Raw genomic sequence first — 23,865 nt, 5'->3', positions numbered from 1 at the left:
GCAGATTTTAATTTATTTTCCTGTATTTAGACTATCATACTAAGGAAAGTTAGCAAAGTTTTGCTAGTTCAAATTATCATGATTTTTTGTAGATCATGTAGTCACTTTTTTTTCAATTTCAAAACATACACATGGATTTTTAAAAAGAGAGAAATTGAACAAGGATAAAGAGTGAAAAGTAGAAGCCTGCCTTACCCCTATCCTGTTTCTATAAACTTTAAACTGTTTATATTAATACCGCGCTGAGAAAGAAAGATTTGGGGACTGTCACCTTTCCCCTTTGTATCTTTCCATGAATACAACTTTTATTTTTTAGTTTAATTTGTAATTATATTCCCAAATCTCTATTTTTCCATTTATCAAGATTAAAGAGTACCCTTCAACTGTCCATTAGAAATAAGAGAATATACATGCCCTTATACATCACTATGCCTTTTAGCCCTTCTCTCTCTTGCATGTCATTATCTATATCATTATTTTGCAGTGTCAAGTTTCAGAGCATTTTCAATTGGTTTAGCAAATGTAATTTACCCTTCTTGCTTTCATATAGATTGATTATGAGCAATTGAAACTAATCAGTTATTGCTACTACTACAATTAGGAAGGTCTTTTTTATTGAATGCAGATCCAAACAGTGAAATTGTATTTCCACTTAAAGGAACTATAGCTCTAGTTAAAGGGGATTATATTCCTTTGTCACTATACCATTTCCAAGCATCAAATTCTTGTACATTCTTTTTGTTAATAACATCACTCAGAATCCTGTCACACTATAGTTCACTTCATATTGAATTGGCGCTTACTTTGCAAATTTTTGTTTTTCCAAGAATTCCTATTTGCCTTTCTTTTTATCTTGTTGACAAAAGAAATATGTCTTTATTGCATTAAAATCATCAAGTTCATCAGTTTTATCAAGTTCATGGTTTTTAGTGTCACTGTTTTGTCTTGTTTTGATTGTTACATTTTCTACTTTCTAAAATTGCTTTTTTGATACAGTAAATCCTCCTGGAAAATTTTAGCAACTACACACAGTGAATACAATTGGTAGTCCCTTCCCCATCCAAAAAGTAAAATGAATAAACAGAAAGCTTCCCACTTAGAGTTTCAAGAACAGAAATTAATAGGTAAATGTGGCAGGTAACTACAAGAAGACCTCAGATGCAAAGCTCCAACTACAGTTAACCTTGTCCACCAAGGAGACTCAAGGGACAAGCGCTGTAACCAGCTGTTCTGTGTGGGTTGTTGGGGTGACATGTCCAAACCCACTTACTTACTTTTCTGGCTGACTGCTCCTGAGTCACCCACTCCTTCATTTCTTACTGGAAAGATCATGGTGCCTTTGTGCAGATTAGGTTTTCACCATAGAAAAGCTATAAACACAAAGGTAGTTATTATAAGGCACCTACACCCTTTTACTGAGCTTTTCCAATCCCTGCCCTATTATTCCAAGCACTTCTTTCATTTTTAATCTGATCCCCATATTGGAGGCAAGTAAAGCTAGGGCCAATGGCATGATTAGTGCTCTGGGTTCCAAAAGCTGGAAGCTTCCAAATTAAAATCCTCCAAGTTGCTATCTCCCATTTTTAATATTCTTCCTGATACAACTTGGAGGTTTTTCAAAGTTTTGGTAGGAAAATAATTCTATTTTTTAAAGAATGAATCATAAAAACAGTAGTTAAATAACTTCTCTGTCTTTAAATTAGAACCACCCAACACAAATACACACTTAGAAAAAAGTTCATCACTGTTACAATTTTTTCTTCTCTCTCCTTTCCAGCTGAGAAAATAAACTCTTGACTTTCTATTATGGCTATAATTTCAAATCTCTGTGAATCAACTCTAGGAAATTATTAATAAATCATCATCATCATCATCATAGAAGTAATATTAATCTCTCAATATTTAGTAAGTAGGCAGCATGAAATACAATGTTTGCAATAGAACTTACAAGCTGAAAGGGACTGAAACTTATCTCTGGGTGGTGGGATTATACAGAATTTTTCACAGTACCTCGTGGCATAGAGCATATGGAAGAGAAGAGCTTCTTCGAGACCCAAAAAGGAAGGGCTGGGGACAAGATATACCCTCCAAAGTCATGGCCTAGTAACACAATTCATCCAAGTAGGCCCCGCCTCTTCACAGCCTATGCAGCTAATGAATCCATCAGTGATTAACCCAATTATTGAAATTGGAGCCTTCCTGATCAAATCAGTTCCCCAAATCCCATCAGCTGGCAACCCAGCCTTGACCACAAAGAGCCTTTTGGATGCCAACCATAATAGTAGCCTAAGAGCACCCCTCTCCCAACCTGATTGGGTGACCCAGGCAGAGATTATTAATAATTTTTTAGCTCTTTAATGCCATGCATTTTTGGTGAAACTAGAATACAACAGAAACCATTTACAACTTCAAGTCTTCTACTTTAGAAGAAAACCTCTACAAAAAAGTAACAGTATCCTAGTGACAAAGGGCAGTCTCCACAGAGAAAATGCCAACCTAGTATTTCTCAAAGTCTGGGGAACACTGGTAAGAGCACTGGTTGTCTGGAAACCTCCAAATACCTGAGGGAAAGTGGTATCATTCATCTCTATTCTGATTCCCTATTCACCCCACAAACCTCCTTCATTTTACATTAAGGCATGATTTGTCTCTCTTTTTGGTAAATTTCAAGGGGAGACAGAAAACAACTGGGTACTCAAGAAATTGCAAAGGAAAAAAAGATAATTTGCACTAAAAGGACATGAGAAAGAGGTAGCAGATACTACCCTACCTTTGGCAGAGAAAAGACTTATGAGAATGTATTATCTGGAGAAATGAATTAAAATCTTCTTTGATCCACATAATCCTAAAAAAATGCTAAGAAAAAAACTGCAGCTGTGAAACCTGCTGGAAATTCAGAGTTAAAGCACAATTTGGTAACTCTGTTGAAGTGGAAATAAAGATGGGTGACAATTTAGCTATCATTTACCCTAGGATACATGTGACCACATATTCAGAAGTATGACTAAACAGGAAAAACATGAATCAACACTCTCTTTGGTTTGGTTCACTTTACTTGAGGAATCTTAGTACAGTAAAATCTAAGACCCTCATCCAGGTACTAAATGATAGCCAGCCAGCCAATGGTGGGCACTGCACACACAAAGCAGTGTCCCCACCTTAAATTTACAAACTCATACCATGATTCAAAGACAAGTCAAACACCACATTTGGAAAAGCACAGCCATCATAGTTCATGCCACCACCCTTAGCATCACCTCAAGCAACTCCAGATGTACACTTTCATGAGAAGTGACTCTTTTTCCACTCTGTGACAGTCATTCCTCACCTCCCCTCTGCCTAACTCTCTCAATGGTCACTGGATTGGCTAACTAACTTGATAAAGTATATCTATGTCTTAATAATCAATTTAATAGATAGTGGTGGCCAGAACAAGAAAAATTACCAAATCCATTTATTAGCTGTTTGGTTTTCAGTGTCTTCACATGTAAATGTGTGATAACACCTCCAAGATTTGTGGGGAAGAGTAAACAAAGTAACACATAAAGCCTGCAGTGCCGAGTTGTCACATGGTAACTACTCACTACATAATAATTATTTCTGTTTTACTATTACACTTTCTGGAAACAACACAGTTTAATCTTGGGTTTCTTTGGTTTATCAAACCAATGGATGGATTTCCAGACACTAGGATATGTCAGAGCAGAATACTACTTGGAGCTGACACAGTTGCTGTTGTATGTGATGTTATACTTTATTTTTCAGGGGAAAGCACAAATACAGCCCCCACTACCACAATTATGCAGTCGGGTTTCCCACAGTCGGGGAAATTGCAGGGGTCAGCACATCTGGAGTGCAATGGAGCCTTACCCTGTGAAAACCATGTTCGTGATCATGGTATCTCCCCTGCCAGGTAAGTACTGTGATGTTATACCTTCACATGAACAGCTTTCTGCTCAAATTACTGCCAGAGCTGGTATTTTGTGTAGAAAGCATCTAATGTAAAGAAAATGGAGACTCAGCATTTCTATGAGCATTAGTCCTGGTGTATTTTTCAGCCATCAGATCTAGCAAAATGAAAGTGTCATAAGGCTAGGTGAATAAAGATTCTATGATATGGAATCAGTTTTTACTACTTGTCAATATTGGAAGCCATAAGTTACACTGTGTCTTTCTTAATGGAGGGTGGTAAATTTCTTATGACATGTGGATTCAAAAAGCCGTATCCTATATAATATTTGCCTTAAAATCTCCCTGTAATCAGTTGGAAAGCTATTGAGGGATATTACTAATATCATCACAACTCCTCAGTGGTTGATGAGATAAAATGGAGGAAGAACAGAGAGAGGAAGAAGAGGAAAGGAAATGTCTACTATCAGACATATGCCTGCATGCTGCATCACACAATGGAACCTTTCCATCTCCTCTTCCTACCCTGACCCAAATAGCATTCTTACTCATAAAAAAATCCAAAAACCCTGAGTTGGATTCTACAGTCTACCTAAAAGATGACATAAAATGCCACATAGATACCGAATATTAGAAAATTAATTTTATAAAATATTTCAAATTGCCAAACACAAGATTAAAAGCCAACACTGAACATTAGAATTTAAAGAACAGGGCTGGGGATTTAGCTCAGCGGTTCGGTGGCCTGCCTTGCAAGCGCAAGGACCTGAGTTCAATCCCCGGTACCAAAAAAAAAAGAATTTAAAGAACAATTATAGAAGAAAATGAGAGGGGTTTGAATCATGTGTAGAAGTCCAAATTGGAAATTTTGACATTTAAGATATAATGGGAGGGGGCAAAATTAAGGAGCTAATCTCTACCAATTGGGCAATTTGAAGTTGAGGTGAGATGGGGATCAAGATAATAAATGCTTTGACTTTCATAGCCAAGAATGGATGATACCAATGAGAATCTGGAGATGAGACCACCATAGACTTGAGTACCACTAAACTACCAAACTGTTTGGGACCTGAATTCCCCCAAATCCCTGCTCTATACGCCCAATGCCAAACACACACACATACACCACACATTCTAGAGCATAGCCTAGAGCCAGAGCCAACATGGATTAAGTCAGCAGATTTATTTTAGTGTGCTGCAGCATCAAAATGCCTGAGAACACATCAAGGTACTTCTTAGCTCTCTAATAAGAGTCCCCTCTCAACTTGCTTCTGTCCTTGTTTCTACTCATCTGTCTCTCCAACTCCAACTGATGTGACTAATTCTCCCTATGACAGTTTTATCTGAGGCCAAAAAACTATGAGCAGATAATAAACAGCCCCAGGTAGGACAATGTATATTCTTTAAAAAAGAAAACACATTAGAGTGGGAACCAAAGGAACCATGACAGAGTGGAAGGGGAAGGTAAAAAATCCTAAAACAAAACACAACATAAAACAGAAAACACAGTGAGAGAAAAAGCATTCCAGAGTGAGGGGACCATATCTGGAGGTACAGTGAGGAAGAAAAGGTCAGGCTGAATCAGCCAGCATGAGTAGCTCCCCCTCTTTTGAATTGTACAATCTGGAAGCCTGGATTTTAATGCATAGAAGTGAAGGGAGAACAAAGTTTCAGTGTGTTTGTTGGGAAAGTCTAGGAGCTAAAACATGGATATCTGGGCAGACAACTCATAATGAAGATACCAAACTTCCTAGAGAGAGATCCTGAAATATACCAGTATGGCCACGTGACCCAAGGCTCATCCTCAAATACTACCTGTGGCCATTCTTCCCCTCCCCTGTTCACTCACTCTGGTTTGTCCAGTGTGCAGGTGGTACACTCTCATTTCTATTTTCCTTTCACTCCATCTTCTTGCTCAATCATTCTCCTTTAGCATCTTTTCTGTCCCTCCAACATGTCAATTTCTTTCCTTTTGATGTTTCTTCTGCTAGGAGTAGTCTTCCCACCAATCACCAGAATTGTCTTCTTTGCATTATCCAAATGCCTCAAAAGCCTTATCAATGTCTGCTGATTAAAGTGCCTCAGTTTCAAGTCATTTTCAAACATGTGGTCCTTTTATCTTCTCCTTTTCTTATCAAAAGGATGTATATTTATTTTTTCCTACCATGCCTCCAGACACACAGAACACACACTAAAACATTTCACTTCTTATTCTCAACCAGTGGCTGGCCTAATGCCTGGTATTTGGTAGATGCCCAACTACTAGAATTTATACCTACTAAGAATTGGACATTTTGGTTTGCAATAACTTCCTTTGGTGAATAATTTTTCTTCAAAAATTCTAGTTTCTGCTAAATTTGTATCTCAGAAAGCAAGAGAATAATCAATGCCAAGATGTTGATTTTTAATAATATGGTCTAATAAAAGGAGTCAGGGTTCCCTGAATAAATTGTTGATTCTAGAGCTTTTCAGGAAATATGCAAGATAATCCTGTAATACCTTATAGTACAAGTCAGTAAAGAAGTGTTCAACAGGGCCAGGGATTTAGCTCTGCAGTTTGGTGGCCTGCCTTGCAAGCACAAGGACTCAAGTTCAATCCCCGGTACCAAACAAAAAAAAAAAAAAAAAAAAAAAAGCGTTCAGCAAAGACACACAATGATAGAAGTATGTCCAAGGAATATAGTAGCCAACTGAAAGAATTCCCAATGGCCATGGCTGGATAAATTAGTACAAAATAAAGTTGCATTGGATTATAATATAAAATATAAGGGCAGGGACAAGGGGAAAAAATAAGAACGAAGACCACCTGTCATGTAAAGGTACAAGATCCTAATAATGAATGTAACTGTACTGTATACCTAAAATGTACCAATAAACTCAATAAAAGAAAAAAATAACATAAAACATGAAATGAATGTCCATGAATCAGACTAAGTACATAATTTAATGATAAATAAATGAGGAAGAAATAGACCTCCCATGTAGAAGATTTTCAATTAATTAATGTAAATACTCTGATTATAAGGAAGTAGAGTATAATCCCTTACTGTTTAAGTGTGTGTTTCACATAGGGACTTCTTTCCAAACAGTACAACATGGAAAGGAAGATACGAAAGAAACCTGACAAACAGTACTTCTGCTATGTGATTAGAAAGTAGTGACACTGGGATAAGTCAGAGTGACAGAATGTACCTTTGATATCATATAATGCAAAGGCACTATACCTTTGTGGTCTTTCCTACCAAAAAATATACACCAGTCTAATCATGAGAAAATGATCAATCAAGTCCTTTTGGGAGACACACTCTATAAAATACCTAAGCAGTATTCTTCAAAAATATCGAGGTCAACTGGATAAAGAAGATGTGGTTTTTCTATAATATGGAATACTACTCAGCCATAAAGAATGAGAAATTAGTCATTCACAGGAAAATGGATGCATATTGAGATCATACTCAAGTGAAATAAATAAGTCACACATGTAAATACCGAAGTTTCTCTGGTGTGAAAAACATTTTTATATAGACATTTTTATAATTTGACTTACTAAAGCCATGCAATTATTTTACACCTTGTTTTCTAGGCTTAATGTAGTACTGACCAAGATCCCACTAGGATTGCTTTGGGGAGGGACAGGATTGAGGAGATGGTAAAAATGGCCATTTTATCTGGATTGATATTTAGTGGAGAATGGAAGATTCAAAAGAAGTTACCAAGGGAATATTTATTCTGCCTTATTACAAAATACATCATTAAAAATGTTTAAATGAAAATGGTATGGCTCTGGTACAAAAAAAAAAAAAGAGACCAAAACGAAAGATGTTCGACAGTACTGAAAAAGATGCTGGAGCAAATGAAAGAAAATGTATGTGTGTTTAATGTGATAAAGAAAGCATCATAAATCACTTAGAAAGTGATGGATTATTTAATTAGTAATTTATAGGAAAATTCACAATATTCTTTCCTGCACTGCGCTAAATATAAAGCTTGAAGAAAAAAAAAATACAGACTTTCGTTTTCAGCCCTGACATGGAAACAGCTTGTAAGTCATTATTCTTGTCCTTGTATATCAACAATGACTTTCTTGAACCCAACAGAACTGAGACTTCAGGGCAAACTGCCACCCCCAAATCTGAAGAGAATGTTAAGTCCACTGAGCCATAGCCAAGATCTGCTTACCTGGAACAGAAGCAGCTGAAGTCCTAAGCTGGTAGAACACGTGAGAAGTAATTTCTCCAAATGCTGGAGGTACAGTACGGACACAAGAAATTCTTGGGAGCTGTGTCTTAGGGATTTTAAGGATTTTAAAGGACTCAGCTTTAAAGGATTTTACCTACAAGAATTCTATAGATCCCCTCATGCTAGCACAGACAGAAAAGTCAATTCAGGTTGCTGTAACAAAATACCATAGACCAAGTGGCTTCAAAAACACAGAATTATTTTTTCACAGTTCTGGGGGCTAGGAGTTATAGAATAGGGAGTCGGCATGATCAGATTCTGTTGAAAGCCCTCTTCCTCGCACGCAAACAGCTGCCTTCTTGCTGTGTACTCTCATGGCTTTTTCTCAGTGAGTACACATGTGAGAAGGAAGCATAGAGGCTAAATTCTAAGCTGCCATACAATCCCTCTGGTGTCTCTTTTTATAAGGGCACTAATCTCTTCAGACCAGGGTCCCACTCACATAACTTCACCTAATTCTAATTGCTTCCCAAAGGCCCCATTTACAAATACCATCACAGTGGCAATGAAGGATTCAAAATATGATTTTATGTGGATACAAGCATTCAATCCATAATGGTAACCACAGTGAAATATGACAACAGGATTACAAATAATAAAGGCCTACTTTCCAGAGTAGAATCCAAATAGACATTAGAGTCTTATTCTACTTAGAGGAAAGATATTGCTCATGTTCTAGCCTCTTCTAGCATTCCTGCCTCATCTAAGGGAGATATAAAACTAAAGCTAAGAAACACTTGAGAAAGTGACATTCCAGGAAGACAGGTCCACAAAAAGACTGATGTTTTATTGTGAGATTGTAGAATACTTCCCTTTCCCCTCAAATAACCAATATACTTTATTATCATACTAAAGACAGAGTAAGTCATTTATAGCTGAAGAAGCTGCAAGGTATAGACTCTACTCAAGGAATTTTTAGGAAATCCAAAACAATAGGGGAGGCCTCTAACACCCACAGCTACAGCAAATAAACACAGGCCAACTCTACTCTGTGATCAATTTACTCTAGTTTATCATAAAATATCACACTAAAGACCTATTACCTAATCCATTATGTTAAGTTTTTGATAAAAATTATAAGGCATGCCAAAAGGCAAGGAAAAATGCAGTTTGAAGAGACAAAGCAGTCATCATAATCAGGTAGATGCTGAAATTGTCAGAGAGAGAATTTAAAATGACTATGATTAATATGTGGATTAGGCTCTCCAGAAACAGAACCAATAGAATATATAGATAGCTAGATAAGGGAAGGGATATATAGAGGAATTGGCTATGCATATGGAGGCTGAGAAGTCTCATGATATGCCACTGGCAAGCTGGAAAACCAGGAAAGTAATGAGTGTTGTTTAGTCCAAGTCCAAAGGCCTGAGAACCAAGTGAGCTAACAGTTTGATTCTCAGTCTGAGGTTAAAATATAGGCAGCAAAACCAATCAATGCGAGGGCAGAATTTCAGACTTGAAGACAATGTTCCCTTCAAAGACCAGCTACTCAAGACACCTTAATAGCAACAAGAGAACATGAAAAATGGATCTAATGGTTGCTAGATAACACCAAGGAGACTAATCTAAGAGCAAATGGAATAAGTGAAACACAAATGGCGTAAAAACCTATTCACAGAAATAATGGCAGAAAATTTCCCAAATATAGGAAAATAAATAAATATGCAAGGAAATAATGCATATAGAATTCAAATAGCCACAAACAAAAAAGAACATCTCTGTGACACATTAAACTCAAAGGACATCACAAGAATAAAGTTTTACAAGCTAATAGATAAAGGCAAAGAATCATATAAAGACAAACCCATTAGAATTACTGCAGACTACTCAACACAGACATTCGAGCTCTAAAAGATAACAACTTCCAACGCAGACTCATGTATCCTACAAAACTTTCATTAAAAATTGACAGAGAAATAAGGTATTTCCATGATAAGGCACATCTCAAGAAATTCACAAGCACCAAACCACCATTACAAAAAAATTCTCAAAGATATCCTAGAAAGAGACAATGAAGCCAAGAATGTTAATAAGTCAAAAAGAACGAATACACCTGGTGGGATGAACAGCTAAGCAAAAGGAAAAAAAAACTAATGCAATCAGAAACAAGAAAACACTGCAATGACAGAAATAAGTTAATACCTCTCAGCAATAACTCTCAATGTGAATGGTTTCAATTTTCCAATCATAAGAGATGGATTGGCAGAAAGCATTAAGAAAAAAAGCAAATGATATGCAGCACATAAGAAACACATGAAGTAAGAGTCGTGTATCAAAAAATAAAATCCAGTATTACTGCAGTTTTGGAGACACAATGAGGCATATATGGATAAAACTACAAACTCAATCACCAAAAAGGGTTGGGGCACCATGTAGGGCAGCATTTTGTATTGCTAAGTTGAGCTGGCACAAATTCACACCAGAGTTGTGTAACCTTAATATTTTCAATATAACTCCCATGGTATCCTCAAAGAAAATAGCTACAGAGATGAGAAATAAACTCACTCACTCCAAAAAGAATGAATTAAAAGATAGCAGTGCAGAAAATGAGGGACAACAAGCTGTAAGTTGAGTGGGAGATAAATAACCAACAGACAGAGGTGATCTCTTCCTGAGAAGTAACACCTTTCCCTGTAAAGGGGTCACTGCCCTCCCACTCAGAAGACAGAGATTGGGAGAAGTGATGGGAAAATGTGATCTAATTAAATCCAAAGACAAAAACGGTAGAAAAGGAAAGTATGAACAAAAGATCTTCCACGCAAACTGTAACCCAAATTAAGCTATACAAATATCAGAGTAGATTTTAAGTCAAAACAAGGTTACAAAAGATACATAAACATGTCTGTTTATAATAAAAAGTTCAACCCAGCAAGAAAATAACTAGCATTGAAATGGTCAAGCATAGTAAATAATTTGTAATGATGCTATTTTGAGTGTAGTTATCTCTCTTATTCATTTTCAGGACTCTCTTCTGGAGATATTGTCTACCTTCTGGCAGGTACACAAACTCTATATCTAGTCACCCAAAAGTGGGAAGAAATAGTTCCTCAACAAAAAGAGTTCATTATTCCATCTCTGAGATGAATAACGAAGACAATTACAAGTCTGACAGATTCTGGGAGCATCTCGCTTATCCTCTGAAAAAGCACAAAGAGCTCCAAGTGCACTGAAATCACTGCCTGCCTGAGCCAAGGGTTCAGGGTTACTTTTACTGTTTCTTTATTAATAGCATCAAATAATCTGACAGGGAAACTACAGAGGCCATGTAGTCCAAACTGCTCACAGTGTGCTTCAGACTGGAATGTCTGAGCCTCAGTGAGGGAAGTGGCCACTGTGAAGTCCTGTAGAGCAGTAAACAGACTGAGTTCCTCCCGGTCCCAACCTGATCGTTCTGCATTCACCCAGCCAGCACTGCTGTTTGTTGGACAAGGTCACGATTCACTGTGGCTATTTTGCATTATTGAAAGTGATCTGTGAAATATATTTCCTTTTAAAGGTGCCTCTTTATATACACAATGACAGTATGCAGAAGACTGGAAGAAGAAAGAAGAGAAGCGATCCTCCCAAAGCCCTTCAACTTGGACACAGTCACACAATGAAGTCTCCACTTCAGTTTTCTTTGAGTTGTTTCTGCTGCAAGATCCTGTTGCTGTGGTTTATGAGAAGGTGCTGCGCTGAGAAAGGTGGCATAGGGACGAGGAAGTGAGCAGGGACTTGGTCTTCATAAAGTCTGTCCTCAGGCTGATTCCATGAGCCTCTGAAGTTGGATGGCACTGCCGGTTGTCAAGCCATAAGGCAGGGGAAGACCAAGCCTTGGAGCTTTCCTACCCACTGTTCCTCGGCCCTTGGCTGCTCCTTGTGGGAGGATGCGTAGTGAAACCTGCCTGGCCGTGGGTTAAATCACCCACCTCCCTGAGGTGTAGGAGTGGACCTGCCTGAGAAGGAGCATCTGTACATGCTATCCAGAGAGCCTACTATTCTGAGCAGTGCCCATGCTTGCCCTTTTTTTCTGCCCTAAAATTCTCTCCATGGGACTTTGGAACTGCCTGATGTGTTTGCCAGCCTTGGTCCTGAATTTGTTATACCTTGTTTCAGATGCCTGGAGGCTCTGCTCAGTCAGGAGTAGCAGGATTCCTGGGCAAGCAAGAAGATAGTAGAAAGTATACCCAAAGTTCCATCTTTCCAGGAAAGGACTGGTTTCTCTTTTGCCTCACTGGGAACCCTGATGGACAGAAACTGACATATTTTGGATGCTGAGAGGATTAACTTGTGTCTTATGGCTTTACTGGAGAACTTGAAGTACTGAAGAGCAACACCAGAGGGAGCTGGAGATTATAAACTGTTGAAAATTGACAAACACCTCTAATTGGGAAATATATACCCAGAGATTACATATGTACAGAAAAGGGGAGAGAGGCCCTCGGAATTTCTAGCCATATAGATTGGCAAAGACCTTCCCCTGTATGAAGCCAATTCATAAAGACTGGGAGAGCTGGGTTTTTTCCAAATGCCCAAATTATACAAAACACAATACATAGGAAAAAACAAAAAAAATATGATCCAATCAAAGAAATAAATTTCCTAAAAGTAACCAAAGAGGTAAGATCTATGAATTCACTAAGGAAGAATTCAAAATAACCATCCAAAGAAACTCAGTAAGCTAAAAGAATACACAGACAACCAAATAAGATCAGTAGAATGAAGAATGAAGAAAATGAGAATATCAAGAAAGCCAGAAACAATTTTTAAAAGAACAGAGCAAAATTTAGAAGCTGAATAATATAATAATTCAATTTTAAAAATTCATTACAGTGGCTCAATAACAAGATTGAGAAAGTCAATGAACTTGAACATAAATTATTTGAAACTTCTTAGTCACAGGAACAAAATCATAAAAATACCATCAAGCAAATCAATATACACATTGTGAGAGTCTTAGAAAGAGAATATAAAGAGAAATCAGCAGAGAACTTGTATGAAAAATAATGACCAAGAACTTCTCAAATCTAGAGAAGAAATGGACCTTTAAAACCTCAACTGACTCCAACTAAGATAGGCCCAAAAAGCTTATACTAAGGCACATTATAACCAAACTTTCAAGATCAAAGACAATGAGAGAGTCTTTAAAACAGCAAGAAAACTGACTCTTCATATACAAGGAGGCTCCCATTAGATTATCAGCAAATTTCTCAGCAGAAACTTTGAGCCAGAAAGCAGGATAATAAATTCAAAGTGCTAAAAGAAACAAATACCAATCAAGAATATTATGTCCAACAAAACTGGCCTTTAAAAGTGAATAAGCAATGGACTTTTCCCAATACACAAAAGCTACAGGAGTTTATTAACACTAGAATTGCAAGAAATGCTAACGGGAGGGAGTACTTTGAATCAAAGAATGCTTGACATCAACATGAAAGTGTATGAGAATATAAAGCTCTGCTGTAAAGATGAATACATAAATATAGAATGCTGAAATACTGTGCTGGCATGGTATAAATTTTATTCTAGAGTAAAATTTAAGGATAAAATTTTAAAATAATTATAGAATTATGTAAATGGATATACAGCAGAAAAAGATAATTTTTGAGACTGATAACATAAAGGAGAGAGGATGTAAGAAAACATTTTTCATATTGCTAGATTGTTTATAACTGTTTCATGTAATCACCATGGCAACTACAAAGAAAATATCTGTAGAAGCAAAAGAAAATGAGAAAGGAATCAAAGCACATACTGCAAAAAAAAAAAAAAAGTCAGCAAAACACAAAGGAAATTACCAAGAAAGGAAAAGAGACAATGTAGATAAAACACATACAGAAAATAAGTCACAAAATGGCAACAGTAAATCCTTCCCAATAGGTAATTATAAATACAGTATAAATGAATTATTCCCCAATCAAAAGAGAGAGTGCTTGAACAAATTTAAAAAAAAACTATAATATGCTATCTACATGAGCTTTCCTTTAAATAGAATGATGCATATAGACTCAAAGGATGGAAAAAGATATCCCATGCAAATGATAATCAACAGAGAAAAGCCACCATAAGAACAGAGCATGGTGGTGGAGTGTGGTGGTGCACACTGGTAATACTAGCACTGGAATATGGAGGCAGAAAAAGTCTGAGGCAAGCCTGGGCCTCTTAAGAAAATCTTGTCTCAAAATAAATAAATAAAAAAGTCTGTAGATGCAGCTTAGTAGTAAAGCACCTCTGAGTTTGACCCCAGTACCAGGGCAAAATGAAATCACAAGAGACAAACAAATATATAACATAGTGATAAAAGAACACTTACAAGAAGATATAATAATTATAAATTTATAAATATCTAGCATCAGAGAATACAAATTATGAAGTCAACACTGACAGAATTGAAGGTAGATATAAAGAGAAACACAATAATAGAGCAGAAGAAGATCATTAAACAGGGAACTTGAATAAAAAGTTCAATTAGATCTAACAGACTTATACAAAACCCTCTTCTCAAAAAACAGTGGGATATGCATTCTTCTCAAGAGCACATGGAACTTTCTCCAGAATAGATCAGATGTTAGCCACAAAACAAATCTTAGCAAATTTAAGAGGACTGAAGTCCTATCAAGTATCTTTTCTGACCATCATGGAGTGAAACTAGGAATCAATATCAAAATAAAAACGTGAAAAATGAGTAAGTATGAGAAATTAAACCATATACTCTTGAATATTATTGTGTCAAAGAAGAAATCATAAAGGAAATGATAAAATATATTTAGGGAAATAAAAATATAACAGTAAAATATATGGGGTCTGATAAAAATGATTATAGGAGTTAAGTTTCTTTTTTCTTTTTCTTTTTTGTAGTAAAAACGTACATTAAAAAGAAGAAAAAGGGCTTTAAATCATCAACCTAATATATGATTCCAGGTACTAGAAAGAGAAAAACAAACTACACCCAAAATTAAGAGAAAGCAGATTATAATAACAATTAGATTGGAAATAAATTATAAGTAGAAAAGCAATTTTTAAAACTGGGAAAACCAGAAGTGGATTGTTTTATAGACCAACAAATTGACAAAACTTTAGCTAGATGAAGATAAAAGAGATAAGACATTATAACTGATGCACCCTACAATAAAAAGAATTATGTGATTGCTATGAATAGTTATATGCCAACAAACTGGATAATCTTGATTGAAATATAAGGTACTAGGAAGATACAATCTACCAAGGCTGACTCACAAACTCATAAAAGTCTGAACAGGCAAATAACTTTGAAGGAGATTGGACTGGTAACCAAAAAGCCACTCAACATAGAAAAACCCAGGATCAAATTATTCAGTGAAGAATTCTACCAAACATTTAAGTAAGTACTTAAACAATCCTCAAAGTCATCCAAAAATTTAGAGGAAGGAAAATAGCAAACTCACTTTATGAGCTACCATTGCCCTAGTACTAAACCAAGACAAAGATACTATAAAAAAATTTCAGACCAAAGTCTTCAATGAAAAATTCTCACCAAAATATTTGCAAACCCAATTCAATGGAACATTAACAGTTCTGGCCCAGTGGAATATTAACCATAGGGCATAACACTGGGTTACAACAAACCATCCCATACTTTTCTACTATAAAATTTTACTTTAGCATAATAGTATCTGGCTGTGCATCTAAACGGCTACACCTGGGAGATACAAGAAGTAATCTTTGTGTTTACCCACTTGGTACAGCAAGGTGTGTGCACATATGCAAAAGTGTTAAACTGGGCTTTTTACCCACAAAACACTTTAACAGGATCTGTGTGTTCACCCAAGCATCATAGGGGGTAAAATACACCTACACTACTCTTCTGTTATGAAAATATGTATTTTACCATAATGTACTGTGGGTATGACTCACAGTAGTTGTGCCTGGAGAAAGCAAAACCCCATCTGTGTATTCACCCACTTGGCAAATGAACAGCAAGTTATGTACAGGAGCTCCAAAGTAACACCAGGTGAGCTTTGAACATGAAATGTTCATTGCTAAATTTCTGTGCATTTAGGATTTGTTGGGGTTTTTTTGTTTTATTTTTATTTTTCTGGTAGTAGTAGCCCAATTCAGTACAATGATACATTAAAAAAAAAAAACAGATTTGCAAGTTTTGGAAGAGGTCAAAATTGAATCATCAGAATACTCATGCATGGGTGATGAATAATGACTCTGAGGATGTTTGTGTGAGCCAAAGTTCCTGTAACAATGAAATGGAGCAAGAATCGACCAACACAGACTCAGGGAATATAGAACTCCTTGATTCAGATGACAAAGAAAACAGCAATGTGAATACATATTTGACTAGTCAAAATGGTACAAGATGGTCACACAACCAGTTGGAATGATCCAATGTTGGAACTAGGTCCAAACATATAGTGAGGATCTTGGCAGGGGTGAAACCTATTGGATATAATGACAGCATTGCCATTCAATGTTGGGAATTGTTTGTAACGTACAAAATGCTACAAAATGTTGTAAAATACACATTAAATGCTGAAATACAAGTAAAATGTTCTGTGTGCACCAATACCCATACTCAAAAATATGAGTATTTTTGTGACACCTCACTAATTGAACTGAAATCATTCATATGTCTGCTGTACTTACAAGGGCTTTCTCATAGTAACTGTAGGAATGTAAAAGACTTATGAAAAAGCATGGATGTAGGTTTGAAGTTTGTAGAATAACAATGACACTGACACTGATGAGATTTAGTTTCCTTCAAAATTGCCTGATGTTTGATGATAAACCGCCTGTCAAGAAGGAAAAAGAACTGATAATCTGGTCACTATCTGCTCATAGTTTGAGATTTGTGGGGTAACTGTCCAACAATTTACATACCATCTGAATAGATGACTACTGATGAACATTTTGCAGCATTTTGTAGTAATTGAGGCTTCAGGATGTGTATGCCTCAAAAACTTTCAAAATTGGTATAAAAATTTATGTTCTTGTAGATGTGAAGAACTGTTATGTTTTCAATTAAGAAATTTATCCTGAAACTCAACCACCAGGTCCTTATTCATATAGTAATAAACCATATGATGTTGTGAATAGACTGTTTACATCTCCCAAACTAATTGGAATGTGACATTTGACAACTGGTTTAACAGTTTCCAATTGATGTTACTTTTGCTATCAGAGCACACATTGACCAGCATAGGAACTATATGCAGGAACAAAGTAGAAATTCCAAATAAAATGTTGCAATTTCGAAAAAGAGAATTGTATAGTACAATCTTTATGGATTTCAGAAAGATATAACATTGATCTCCTATATGATAAAGAAAAACAAACTGGTACTGATGATGTCAACATTGTACCATGATGGAAATATTGATAGGGAAACTGTAACAAAAAAGAAAGCTGAGATGGTAACAGCAAAACCAAAGGCAGAGTAGATGTTGTTGATGAGTTATGCAGCAAATATGACATCACTTGAAACAAAAAGCATTGGTTAATGGTTGTGTTTTACCTGATCTTTAACATGTGTAGCATAGTTTGATAGTTTACAAAGAAAACAAGTGCAAAACACTACAGAGAAATTTTCTTGGAGTTTTGGGACTAGAATTCATAAGGGATCATTTACAGCAGAGGAAAAACAAAATGTTTCTGCCCAGGGTACTATGCAAAAAAATGGTGGAGCACAGTGATAAGCTGATAGATCACAGAGAGGTGCAGCTTCACAAAGACTTAATACAAAAACAGGAAACCAAAAAGATATCAACTGTGCCATACAAAAAGGACACAAACAAAACATGCATGCTATCAATGTAAGTGATACTTGTGTATGGAGCATGCAGTTTTTGTGTGAAGACTGCCTTCAGAATTACAGTGGGTAACATATACATCATATCGCTACACTAGACTAAAGAGTGATTTTTGTTTAGGGCAAGACAGAGTAAGGAAGATCTAGGTTTCATAAACCTTAAATTTCATGTTGTTCTTAGACCTTCCTCGCTCTGTCCTGACCAAAACACAAAAATGATAATCAAGACAGCCATAGGTGACTAACAGGTTTGTAGCATATACATTGTATGTCTACACTAGACAAAATCCCAATTCATAGAAAGACATTTCCCAATTTATTCATTTCTCCATTAATGTATATTTAATCTGTTATGTACAGTTAGAGGATGCATGCAGTTTTCATGTGTGAAGACTGCCTTCAGAGTTACAGTGGAAACAAAGATTATTTCTGTGGTAGATATTTGTTTGTATTTACACTGCATTTCACATAGGTTTTATTCCTGATGTTATATTTTAGATTTTGTAAGCAAGGAAACAGATGATGTGAAAATGTTGATATTTATTCTCAGCACTCATTACATATTTGATATTTTACTTTACTGATATCTTATTTTTCTAAGTGCACATTGTACAATACAGTAGACAAATCAGGAACACAAGAGAAATGACAAGAACAGCCTGCACACAGGAAAGCAAGCACATGTGTTGTCAGTATAAGTGAGAAGTGAGCACGAACCTTGGGTGTTACAACTGAAGCAAAGATTATTTAATTAATGTATATTTAATCTGTTATGTTACAGTTAGAGGATACAGCATTGAAAATGAGACATAGTATCTGTAAGAAACTTATATCATGGAGGCAGAAATAAAGTTCTACAGTGAAGAAATAAAGTACTAGAGTATACCATCAAATGTGGTATCTATAAAAATTAGCTCACATACCCAAAAAAAGAAGAAGAGTGGTAACCACACCAAAATGTTTATCTCAGGATTATTAAGACTGGATTTGGAAACATAAAAAGGGGCTAACTCTGTAAACAACGGCATCTAAAAAAGTGCTGTAGTGGCAATTTAGGGTAGTCATCATAGCAATTTACATATATCCCAGTCCTCCTCATTCTAGTCATATAATAGGACTGCACTTATCCACCTTCTTTGACATTAATATGATCATGATCCATTTTGACCAATGAAACATAAGCAATTGATATTTCCTTTTTAAAATGAATACTTCAAGGGCCAAGCCAATTAAATCTTGTTTTATTAAGAGAATGCTACTGATCTGTTTTAATGAAAAATAAGCTAAGTCATTTGTAAAGAAAAAAATGATACTTTTGGCACATTCCCTAGGCAACTTGATTTTGACTACATTCTTCCCACTCTTTTCACCATTAAAATAATGTATTGTTCACAGGAGATGTTTCCAGTTAAATTACAGTGGCTTGACAAAGTGCTTATGTTTCAGTTATCACACATCATGGTTGAAAGACCTTATTTGATGCATATAAAACTCACATCCTTACCAAACAGAAAAAGAAATCAGCATCAATGATGAAAACTTTCCAGATTTCATATAGTTTGATCATTTTTCTCCTCTAAGAGTTCTAATTATGAATACATTAAACAATCCAATGTCATAATCAACCAAGTCCATGATATAACCAACACTGTTATCAACCAAGCTACATCTGCTTTCTGCTGATATTGCAAAATATATTTTTCTATCCTTTTATTTTTAAACTTTTATTTCTTTATCTTCTAAACATGTCTTCTGAAAGTTTTTTTAATTCAGATGATAGTCTTTGCCTTTTATATTGTAATAGTTAGCTCATTTATATCTAGTGTGATAACTAAAGCATTTGTGTATACATCTACCATTTTGTGCAGTGATTCTGTCTGTTAAAATTTTCCTCCTTTGTTGCTATTGGTTGGTTTATTGTTAGTTGTTCTATTCTAACCTGTTAGCATTCTTCCAGAGGTTATTCTTACAATTATACATGTGTCATTAACTTATGAAAGTATAACATTAATTTTTCTAGTTCTTCTCAAATAATAGAAAGATCTTAGAATCTCATACTTCAATCTCTCTAGAATGATGGAGTGGTAGGATAAGAATCAAAGAGAGTATATAACTTCGGAAGCCAACAGAATAAACCCAGAGAACTTTCCTAGCTGTTCACAGCACTGAGCACCAGATGGTCTTAATACCTTCATGAATAAATAGCTAAATCACATAGACACCATCTTAGAATAAGGTCTCACTGTGCTAACTAAAAGAAAGCAAAAATAAACAAAAGTACACCAGCAACATGTCCTTTGAAATCACATTATGATAATATTTCTTTTCACGTTTATTCACTGCATTTTGAAAAGTAATATTTTTATGTATTATTATGAGAGACACAACTACCCACAATATTTAGTGTGCTTGAATAAATTCTCATTTCAGGGATAACTATCAGATATATTGTCTAAGAGAGAAGAATGACAAGGAGCCACCTTGTAAGTTCTGTTAGTTCCTTGTCTTTTAAATTGATACATAAAAGTATACATATTTATGGAGTACCATATATGTTTTGATATATGAACATTGAATGATGTTCAAATTAGAGAAAAAAATAAATCTCCTCAATTTATTATTCTTTCATAGTAAAAATAGTCAGAATCCTTTCTTCCAGCTTTATTGAAATATATAATACATTATCTATAGTCACCCTGCTGTGCAACAGAATACCAAGACTTACCCATTCTATTTAACTATAACAACATCTGTTGATCAGCCTTTCTCCACATCTTCTTCCCTGCTTGTCTCCCCAGCCTCTACTGTTCTACTTCCAACTTCTCTGAGACCCACATTATTCACTTCCACCTAAGAATGAGGTCATGCAGTTCTGTCTTTCTGTGCCTGGATTATTTCACTAAAAATAATAACCCCCAGTTCCATCTATATTGTCAAAAATGATAGAATGTCATCACTTGTATGGCTGATTTTTATTCCATTGTGTATACAGTATGTACCACATTTTCTTTATGCATCTATCAGTTTATGGGCACTTAGACGGTTGCCATTTCTCAGCTACTGTGAATAGTACTGCAATCAGCATGGGAATGCAGATGTCTCTTAGATACACTGATTTCATTTCCTTTGAATACATACCCAGGAGTAGGATTGCTGGATCACATGGTAGTTCTCCTTGAATTTTTTCAGGAATCTCCATATTTTTCCATAATGACTCTACTAATTTACATCCCTACCAACAGTGCTTCAGAGTCCCCTTTCTTCCACATCCTCACCACCACTTGTCTTTTTAAACAGCTATTCTAAAGGGAGGTGATACCTCATGGTGATTTTTATTTGTATTCCCTGATAAGTGCTGTTGAGCAATTATTTTACATACTGTTGGCCATTTATATATCTTTTTTAAAGAAATGTCTACTTATTCTTGGCATGGTGGCACATGCCTATAATCCCAGCTCGTCAGAAGGCTGAGGAAGGAGGATCACAAATTCAATCCTAGTCTGGGCAACTTAGTGAGACTCTGTCTCAAAATGAAAAGAGCCGGGGATGTAGCTCAGTGTAAAGGCCCTGGGCCCAATCTCAAATACAAGAAAAAAGAAAAGGAAACAAGGAAGGGGAAGGGAAGGCAAGGGAAGGGAAGGAAAGGAAAGAAAGAAACTTATCTACCTATCAATTTGTTTAGATCTATTGTCCATTTTTAAATTAGAGTACTTGGTGTTTATTGTTTTGCAGTCAAATTGAGTTACTTCAATATTCTGGATATTAACCCCTTGTCAGGTGTGTAGTTTGCAAATATTTCCTCCTATTCTGTTACCTCTTCGCTCAGTTGCTTGTTTCCTTTGCTATGCAAAGCTTTTTAGTTTGATGGGATACCACTTGTCTAGTTTTGTTTTTATGTCCTTGCTTTTGGGGTAGTATCCAAAAAATCCTTGCCCATTTCAATGTCCTGAAGTATTTCACCTGTTTTCTTCTTGTAGTTTTGTAGTTCCAGGTCTTAAATTTAAGTCTCTAATCCACTTAATTTTGACTTTTAAAATGGTGAGACATAGAAATCTAGTTTATTCTTCATGTGAATATCCAATTTTCCCAACACTATATTAAAGATTCTGTCCTTCTGCCCAATGAATGTTCTCAGCCTCTTAATCAAAGATAAATTGACTGTAGATAAGTGGGCTTACTTTTAGCTATTTTGTTCCATTGGTCTTATGTGTCTACTTTTACTCCAATACCACCCTTTTTTTAACTTTTATAATTTTGTAGTATCTTTTGAAGTTAGATAGTGTGATACCACCTGCTTTGTTCTTTCTACTCAAAATTATTCAGGCTATTTGTAGGGGCAGGGGTTCTACATGAATTTTCAGATTTTTTTTCTCTTTGTAAAGAATGTCATTGGCATTTTGATAGAGATTTCATTGAATCTTTAGATTACCTTTAACAGCATGGACATTTTAACAACATGGATTCTTCTGATCTTTCTATTTTTCTATTCTCTTCAATTTCTTTCAATGTTTTATATTATCATTGTGAATGAAGATCTTTCATATCTTTGGCTAAATTCGTGATTTTTTGGTAGCTATTATAAATGAGGTGACTTTCTTGAACTCTATTTCAGGTAATTTCTTATTTGGATACTGATTTTGTATCCTGCCACTTTGCTGAATTTATTTATTAGTCTGAACAGATTTTTGGTGGAGACTTTGAGGTTTTCCACTTAAAGGATTCTGTCATTTGTAAACAGTAACAAGTTTACTTCCTGTTTTCCAATTTGGATGTTCTTTATTTCTCTCTTGCCTGACTGCTCTGGCTAGGATTTCCAGTACTACATTGAAAGAAAGTGGTAAGAGTGGGTATCCTTGTCTTATTCTAGATCTTAGAAAATTTTCAGCTTTTCCCTATTCAGTATATTAGCCAAGATGTTATTATATAAGGCCTTTATTATGTTGAGGCATGTTTCCTCTTTTCATTTAATTTTTTATTTTCTTATTTCCTGCTACTCACAGTAACCAGTACCCAGGAATTCTTCAATTCAAATACAAGAAGGCAAACACATATCCCTTAATATCAAGGCAGTCTGGAGATGTGGCTGAAGAAATAGGTTCAGTAGTTGAGAGTGATGAAATTGAGAACGATTTCCAGTTGGACACAAGTTAATGCTTTCAGAAGAGCCAAGCAACCAAGAATTAAAGAGTAACCTACCCACCCACACAAAACCTCAAAGCTAACCTTGTCATCTCACAGTGCAAATCCAATGTCAATGTTAGCAACATACAGCAGCACAAACACACAATAACTCAGTGCTGCAGCAAGCTCAAATGAACACCCTCGGCATTCATACCCTAAAGTAACTGAAATCATGCTTCAAGAATTAACTAGCAAAGAGAATCCCAAGAGAAGAGAGTCAGGTGATCTCACTGAAGAAATAACTATATAAAAGGAATAAAATGAAACCTATTTCATTCTTCTAATTGGCATCTGTCCCCATTTGTAAGAGTGGTAATAAATCAGGATGGAGAAATGTAGACATTGATCTTTGCATGGAATGAATATGCAAAACAATTGGCTAATACATTTAGGCATAGACCAATCTGAGTTCTGACATGCAAAGGCATTCATATTAGTACAGGACTCTATTCTGATCCCAGACTGTGTACCTATGCATACTGTGTACTTGAAACAATACAGCAACTTTATAATGGACTGGGTAGTCACCCCTTTTCCAGGACTCCCAATGGGAGAGGTTTAGGCCAGCTCCATAGCATACAGTGGAAGGTGTGCTCACTCATGTTTTCATGGTACGGACACTTTAACAGACCTACAGAATCAGAACTTCATGGCAAAATTAGTGTGTGTGAATATGTACAGCACACACAGTAAGGAATGAAAGAGTCTGCAAGATTCTAAATTCTCCCATTCCCTTTCCTTTCCTCCAATATGCATGAGCA

General features: G+C 35.8%; 1 protein-coding gene and 1 non-coding gene across 10 annotated transcripts in view; both read right to left on the bottom strand.

The window, feature by feature from the left end:
• The window catches only part of Rgs6 (regulator of G protein signaling 6), a 561,710-nt gene that overhangs the window by 459,488 nt on the left and 78,357 nt on the right, over positions 1 to 23,865 (bottom strand). The window contains exon 1 of one of the 9 annotated variants that reach the window (XM_033766665.1): positions 1,275 to 1,363. The exons of the other annotated variants lie outside the window; for them this stretch is intronic. Coding sequence (XP_033622556.1) covers positions 1,275 to 1,313 — 39 coding nt within the window. The 5' untranslated portion in view covers positions 1,314 to 1,363. Of the gene's footprint in view, positions 1 to 1,274; positions 1,364 to 23,865 lie in introns of those variants that run through there. 9 annotated transcript variants of the gene reach the window in all.
• LOC117287175 lies at positions 3,763 to 3,921 on the bottom strand. The gene has a single exon (XR_004518387.1). It is a non-coding gene; the product is annotated as a U1 spliceosomal RNA (small nuclear RNA).

This window comes from Fukomys damarensis, unplaced genomic scaffold (assembly GCF_012274545.1).
Source record: "Fukomys damarensis isolate Sample0158 unplaced genomic scaffold, DMR_v1.0_HiC HiC_scaffold_21, whole genome shotgun sequence".
Classification (NCBI taxonomy): domain Eukaryota; kingdom Metazoa; phylum Chordata; class Mammalia; order Rodentia; family Bathyergidae; genus Fukomys; species Fukomys damarensis.
This window is presented reverse-complemented; position numbering and strand designations above follow the sequence as displayed.